Source organism: Panicum virgatum, chromosome 2K (genome assembly GCF_016808335.1).
Source record: "Panicum virgatum strain AP13 chromosome 2K, P.virgatum_v5, whole genome shotgun sequence".
Taxonomy (NCBI): domain Eukaryota; kingdom Viridiplantae; phylum Streptophyta; class Magnoliopsida; order Poales; family Poaceae; genus Panicum; species Panicum virgatum.
Genome location: NC_053137.1, coordinates 40,590,591 through 40,598,395, shown reverse-complemented (window position 1 = coordinate 40,598,395; position 7,805 = coordinate 40,590,591). Strand labels below are relative to the sequence as shown.

The 7,805-nt window shown below is 54.8% G+C and overlaps 1 protein-coding gene across 1 annotated transcript; it reads right to left on the bottom strand.

Annotated features, from left to right (window-relative positions):
• Positions 1–4,418: 4,418 nt before the first annotated feature.
• On the bottom strand, positions 4,419–7,294 carry LOC120695298. The gene is made up of 5 exons (XM_039978584.1): positions 6,756–7,294; positions 6,491–6,683; positions 6,069–6,427; positions 5,667–5,997; positions 4,419–5,222 (listed from the first exon to the last, which is right to left on the bottom strand). The coding sequence occupies exons 1-5, from the start codon at positions 7,292–7,294 to the stop codon at positions 4,419–4,421; spliced, it is 2,226 nt and encodes a 741-aa protein (XP_039834518.1).
• Between the last annotated feature and the right edge of the window lie 511 nt (positions 7,295–7,805).

The window sequence follows — 7,805 nt, the reverse complement described above, 5'->3', positions numbered from 1 at the left end:
GGTTTGAAACAAGTTTCAAAATACAGTACGATAAATAATGTCGATGACCAAAAGACGAACTTCACATCTTGCCCACTGATGTGAGGCTCACCTGCCTTCACTTCACGGAGAAGACGGAACCCACTCGACCGTCCAACCTGGAGGAAGAGGCTGACCACTCCAGGACGCACTGATTTCCTCGAAGTCTTCCGGAATACAGCCTGCTCAGAAGGGTTACAACCAAACCCTGAGTATTCTAATACTCAGCAAGACTTACCCGTCCGTGGGTATACTTAGCCCATTAACTAGACATGAAAGGCTTTTTGGCTCTGGAGTTATTTTGCTGAAAAGCAGCTAGTACTGAATCCTTACTTTCAATATTTTAGCGCCAATTGAGTTGACCGCTATAACTTAGGTTTGCCTAGTACTCTAGAGCATACATGGTTGATCACATTATCTTTTCAGAGTACCACAGCCATAACTCATATTCTCAACTTTTCATTCCCAATTCCATTATTTACTACGATGTGACAGAGAGATCAAGGTTCTCATATCCGCGAGTCACGGCGAATCGATTCGATTTAACCTTGCAAGGTGGACCTAACCAACACGGCACGTATATGCCCCGTCGGGCTATACACACCAACCCTTCACATATGCACGCCGAATAGGCGAACTGCCATGCGACCCGGGACTGCTAGCCCCACCGATACCAACGAAGGGTCAGCCATGAGTTTGTATACTAGCTCCACTGGTGAAGACAGTATCAAGTCCGCCTACCGGTGCACCTATGGTACTGAGCTTACCGGTTTCAACTACCTCCTACTCCCGGCATGCGGTTAGTACTGTTCAATCCTCGATCAGTAGTGCCAACAACGGTACAGTCCTCAATCGACACAGGCGGAGGCTCACTTTCCATAACTTCCATATCCATAACCAATCCATCTCCGCCCGGTCTCCATTTTTTCCTTTCTTCTTCTCAAAGATTCAATCTCCAACAACTTTTCATAAGTAACAAGACCTATATCTCGCGAGTGACAGGAATCACTCGTCTTCTACCGAATCCTAATTAAGCATTGCAGTACTAACGACCTGTATACTAGTAGAGTGACTGAGGAAACCTAGGGATCATGCATCTAAGGTTCCAATCAACTCCTAGAAACTTAAATGCACAATAATTATATAACAAATATTGAATACTAAAATTAAGGGTTATGCACCGGGGCTTGCCTTGCCAGTCAGCGGGGTTAGCGACTTCTGGACCTGGCTCGACGGCTGCTTCAACTCGCGGTTCCCCTGCTTGCGGCTCCGGGATCGGCTCAGCGACCAACTCGTAGACGGCTTCGCTCGTGATGTCTACACGTATGAAAAAGGATGCCATGCAAGACTTAAAATGGTGCAATGAAATGATACAAGCGATCATGATGCAAGGATAACACCGAAAGGAAGGTTTTATGGCAGCGCAAAAAGGAACACTGCGGCTAGGAGCGAAATACGTGCAGGAACTCAACTTGCCGACATGAATAAAGTAGTAACATTTAAATAGCAGGAAAAGGCATTGACAACACATGCAAGAAAAATTTATTAACTTTTATTGCGAAAAGGAAAACATTTACTTTGCTACTAGCTACAATAAATCGAGCATAAATGGATTTGCAACACACGCAAAGCTTTTACCCATGGAAATTTTTCAGTGAACTACACATACAAAAAGTAATTTACTGAATAAATTTCATAATTTTTAGACAACCAAAACAACCGATACAAAAATAAACTAGCTTAAACACAACCGCATTTTTAGCAGGGGCAAAAGTAACATTTCACATGCACGAGTATTTTTCCTCTGAAGATTTTAACTTAAGAAACCCAACAAAATTTGGTTTGCATTTTTCGCATTTTTCCTTGATTTTATACGAATTTTGCAAATCTCACTCAAATCAAATAAATAAAAAAACAAAACCCACCCCTACCCCCACTGACCCGCGGGCCCCACCCGCAGAGCAACAGAGGGAGCAGGGGCTCCTCTGCTCTGCCCCGGCGGCGCGCGGAGCGCGCGCACGGCGGCCGTGGGGGCCGGCCGGCCAGCTGGGCCGCGCGGCGGCTCGCGCGCAGGGGGGGGGGGCGTGCGCCTGCGGCCGAGCAGGGGCGCGCGCGGGGCAGCGCACAGGGGCGCGCGCGGTATGGGCGGCGGCACGGCGTCGGCAGATGCGGCTTGCGGTGGCGCGTAGCGTACCGGCGGCGGGGAAGCAGGGCGTCCGCGGGATACGGCGGCGCGACGTCGAGGGAAGCTCTGCGGCCCCGGGGCACGCGGCGGTGGCGAGCAGGCTCGCGCGGGGCGGCGCAGAGGCGCGCGCACGGCCTGGCGGCGGCGCCCCCAGGGTGGAGGCGGCGGCGGCGCGTTCCCCGGCGACGTGGAGCGGGACAGCGGCCGGGAAAGGCGGGAATGGGTCCAGCAAGGGTAGGCGGCCCCCGTGTGCGCAGCAGCAGCTCGAGCGCATGCTCCAGGGCGGCGGGCGACAAGCAAGCGGCAGTAAGCGGCGGCGCACGGCGGCGAGGCGGGTTCCCGGCAACGGTAGCGCACAAACTCAAAGGGAAAAGGGTCAGGGAGATGGAGGAGCTTGCGGGGGAGCTCACCGAGGGGTCGAATCGACCGAGGACGACCGGAGGAGTGGGCTCAACGGAGAGGGGCGGAGCTCGGGAAGAACGGCAATGGCGGCCGCGGCGGAAACGCTCGATTGGGCCAGGAAAACGGCACGGCTGAGCTCGAGGAGAGGTGGGGAAGGTTCAGGGCAAGGCTGGGGAGGTCGGGACGCGAGGAATCGAGCGGAGCGGCAAGGGGGGTGGTCGGAGCGGCGAACGGCGACGAGCTCCGGTCGTGCTCGGCTCGGCTTGGCGAGGACGAAGGGGGTAGAACTGGATAGGGATGGCGCTGGGAGCGGATAAGGCACGCAGCGCGGAGAGCGAGGATCGCCGACGCGCGCGACGCGTCGAGTCGCCGGCGGTCGGTCGCGGCAAGCACAGTAACGAACAGCGCAGCACAGTGATCGCTTTGACTAAATTTTGACCGAACTTTGACCAATTGAAACTCAAATTTCCGTATAGGAACTTGAAATTTGGCCAAAATAAAAGTTGTAAAGAACGATAAGAGCTACAACTTTTGTTTTGGACGAAAGTTGATTTGAAGCTCGAATCATGGAGAAAAACGAGATCGAACGCGGCTAAACAATGTTTTACCACACGAACTCGATTAACGCCAACGATGAGCTTAAGTCAGGAATTAGCGAGTTAACCACAAGATTAGCATCGCGATTAACACTGGGGTGTTACAGAAGCAGCGGGCGGAAACCATGAAGGCCCTCACGGACGAGAAGCAGGGTAAGGAACGTGCATCGCTTTATGCCGACTCGTTTGCATTCAGGCTAATCGGTACCCTCTCAGGGCTGGAGAAGGAGGTCCGCGCTCTGAAGCGCGACTTGGCGGCCTGCGAGAAGGCCAATACCGAGCTGCAGAAGGCTCCGGAGGCCACGTAGGCTAGGGAGGACGCCACAGAAGGCAAACTCCGCCTGGAGCGCCAGGCACGCGAAGGTATGGTTTAGGAACCACTCTGTGTTTCCTTTGGAATGAACTCGTGGGGAGTTGAAGTGGAACCTTGTTGACAGGTGCGGAGGCCCAGCTGGCTGAGGCGGTCGCGGCCCTGGGGCGGCTCACCGGCAAGGTGAACGCCGTCCTCGCCACCTTTGAACCGGAAGGCACGGCCGCGGCGGAGGAGCTGGAGGCGCAGCAGGAGGCGGCGTTGGTGGCTCGAGGGCTTCGCCAAGGGGGTCGCCGAGGATACGTCCCGGTACACCCTGGGACTTGTGAAGTCCCACTACCCGGAGGCCCACTTCGAGCCGGTGGGTGATGGGATGGCGCCGGATACCTTGGACCTTGCCTGGTCCGACTACCTTGCCGATGCGGATGGCAACTGTAACTGTAGAAACTTGGGAAATGGTCAGCTGATGGCCAATGAAAAATATTTATTTTATATGTAAATAAATTTACATGTTCTTGTGTTTGATTCCGTAATCCGAGTCGCTGCTGAGTTGGCCGAGTAGTTAGGAAGAGACGACCCTGCGATGTGCCTTTACTTGCCGGGTTGAGAGCTGAACATCAAGCACGCGGGTGGTAAGAGGTGACGCAGGGTGGTTCCAGGACTAGCAGGGTTGTGCTCGCAACAGCTGGTTACGTTGGGGGTGTCTGCGCTAGACAGACTTGGGCGACTCGGATTGGCCGAGCCCTGCCCCGAGTGTGAAAGACGAGTCGGGCTGACCGACACACAGCCCCCGAGTGTGCTGAACAAGTCGGGGAGAAGGAAAAACGAGTACAAGTAACTGAAAACTTTGAAATTTATTAATAACTGATGGGTTGAGTACATAGCTTTCTTCACCATTCTTCTACGGCTAGAAGCGACGAAGGTGCTCGATGTTCCATAGGTTGCCCACATCTGTTCCATCTTTGCGTTGCAGTCTATAGGTTCCTGGGACAACTACGCTGCTCACAATGAAGGGTCCTTCCCATGGGGAAGTTAGCTTGCCTCCGGGGGACTGGACCCGTCGGAGTACCAGGTCGCCGACGTTGAAGTCGCGCTGCTGGACGTTTTTGTCGTGATTACGACGTAGCTGCTGCTCGTACCGGGCGTGCTGGAGGGCTGCCGTTAGACGGTGCTCCTCGGCCGAGTCGAGATCTATTCGCCGAGTTGTTTCGGCTTCGCCTTCATCGTAGTTCTGGGTGTGCGGAGCACCAAAGGCGATATCCATCGGGAGGATAGCCTCAGAACCGTAGACCATGAAGAAGGGGGAGTAGCCGGTGGCCCGATTTCTCTCCGTGCACAGCCCCCATACTACTCTGGGTAGTTCTTGGATCCATTTGGAGCTGGATTTTTCGATCGGGTCGAAAATTCTGGCTTTGAGCCCCTGAAGGATCAAGCCGTTGGCGCGCTCTACCTGGCCGTTGCACCTAGGGTGGGCCACAGAGGCGTAGTAGACATCGATGCAGCTCTCCTGGCAGAAGTCCCGGAATTCTGATCCGGTGAAGGAGGAGCCCAAGTCTGTGATGATCCGGTTGGGCACTCCAAACCGGTGCATTATTTCTTTGATGAACTCGGCTGCCTTGGCTGTTGACGTGGATGAGACCGGCTTGACCTCGATCCACTTGGTGAACTTGTCGATGGCGACGAATATGTGAGTGTAGCCTCCTTGCGCCGCCTTGAGTGGTCCCACTGAGTTGAGTCCCCAACAGGCGAATGGCCAGGATGGAGGAATCGTCCGCAGAGCCTGAGCCGGGACGTGTTGCTGCTTTGAGACGAACTGGCATCCTGGGCATCGTCTAACGATGACCTAGGCATCGGCCAGGGCCGTCGGCCAGTAGAAGCCTGATCTGAAGGCTTTGCCAACTAGTGTTGACGCACCCGCGTGGTTTCCGCAGATTCCCGAGTGGATCTCGCTGAGGAGTCGGGCTCCGTCTTGCTGGGAGATGCACTTGGAAAGGGTTCCTGAGGAGGCTGAGTGCCTGAACAGCTCGGTTCCGATAACAACGTAGTTTGCGGCTCGCCGGGCGAGTCGTTCGTGCTCCTTGTCCTTCGGGTAGGACTTGTTGTTGATAATGAAGTCGAGTATCAGAGTTCGGCAATCTGGATCGGCGACCAATACTTCCTGGCCTAGGGCTGGCGATAGGTCTGGCTTGGTGGGAGGTTCCTCCTCGATCTTGATAGTGGGGGAGTTGAGAGCCTGCACGAAGACTCTGGCCGGGACGAGTGCCCGCTTGGAGCCCAGCTTGGAGAGTACATCGACTTTCATGTTGTAATCCCAGAGGACGTGGTGGAACTCCAGGCCGTAGGAGTGGGCTTCGAGCCTGCGTATCTCCTTGCAGTAGGCGTCCATCTTCTCTTGAGTGCAGTCCCAATCCTTATTGACTTTCTGAATGATGACTTTGGAGTCGCCATAGGCGAGTAGCCTCTTGATGCCGAGGGAGGCCGTGATCCTGAGACCGTGGATGAGGGCGTCGTACTCGGCCGTGTTGTTTGTGGCCTTGAAGAGTAGCTGAGGACATACTTTAGCTGCTCACCTCTCGGGGAGATGAATAGGATGCCTGCACCGGCGCCGTCGAGGTTAAGTGCGCCGTCGAAGTACATGACCCAGTGCTCGGGTCGTTCGTCAGGTGGAGGATCCTGGATATCTGTCCACTTGGCAATGAAGTCAGCCGGGGCTTGTGACTTGATGGAGGAGCGAGGGAGGAACTCGATGGATAGAGCCCCTAGTTCCACTGACCACTTGACGACCCAGCCATTGGCGTCTCTGTTGTGAAGTATATTGCCGAGTGGGAAGGAGGAGACCACCTTGACTTTGTGCGCCTGGAAGTAGTGGCGCAGCTTCCTTGACGTGATGAGAATCGCGTAGACGAGTTTCTGCACCTGTGGGTAGCGCAGCTTGGACTCGCCGAGTACTTCACTGATGAAGTAGACGAGTCATTGTACCTTGTAGACATGGCCTGACTCGTCTCGTTCAATGACCAGGGCGGTGCTGACCACGTGCGTGGTTGCCGCGATGTAGAGGAGTAGCGTCTCCCCATCTTCTGGAGCTGTGAGGACGGGCGGAGTTGTGAGGAAGTCTTTGAGCTGTTGAAAGGTTGCGGCAGCTTCCTCGTCCCACTCGAACTTGTCTGACTTCCTGAGAAGTTTGAAGAAGGGTAGGCCCTTATCACCGAGTCAGCTGATGAACCGGCTCAGGGCCGCCATGCACCCTGTGAGCTTCATCAGATCCTTCTTGCACCTGGGTGGCTTCATGAACCTGATAGCATTGATCTTTGTTGGGTTAGCTTCGATGCCCCGACTGCTTACAATGAAGCCAAGTAGCTTCCCGGCCGGGACGCCAAAGACGCACTTGGTGGGGTTCAGCTTCCATTTGAATCTCCTGAGATTTTCAAATGTTTCCTGGAGGTCGGCAATGAACTGATCATTGGACCTGGTTTTGATGACGACGTCATCTACATAGGCCTCGGAATTGCGCCCGATCTGCCCCTGGAGGCATTGCTTGTTGAGATCAGTATAGTCGACACACATTCTCCATTCGCCATTTTTCTTTTTTAGAAGGACTGAGTTTGCCAGCCATTCTGGATGTGTAACTTCTCGGATGAAACCGACGGCTAGAAGCCGGGTTACCTCTACCCTAATAGCCACCTTCCGATCTTGAGCGAAGCGACGCAACCATTGCTTGACGGGCCGTGCCTTCTCGGTGAGATCCAAGGAGTGCTCAGCCTCCTCCCTCAGTACGCTTGGCATGTCGGAGGGCTTCCATGCGAAGATGTCCCAGTTAGCCCGGAGGAAGGAGGTGAGCACGAGTTCCTATGCGGAGTCGGGGTCGGCCCCTATCAAGGCGGTCTTGTCGGGGTGGTTGTCGCTAAGGACGATCGCCTTCGTCTGGCTATCAGGGTGCAGCTGGGACCCTGAGTCGTTGCCGTCTGGGCGACAGACACCTAGTTGTTGCTTCTCTCTGTGGCTTCTGCAATGTTGATGTTCTCCGTCTCACATGAGTGAGACGTCTGGATGTCGCCGTAGATGGAGAGGACTCCGTTCGGAGCCGGCATCTTCAGGAGAAGATACGTGTGGTTCGGGATCGCCATGAACTTGGCGAGAGCTAGTCTCCCAAGTCTGGTGTGGTAGGAGGTCTCGAACGGTGCCACCTCGAAGATGATGGACTCTGTGTGGTAGTTGTCCCGAGTGCCGAAGGTGACTGGGAGGGTGACTTTGCCGACCAGAGTCGAACCGGCACCCGGGACGATGCCGTAGAAGG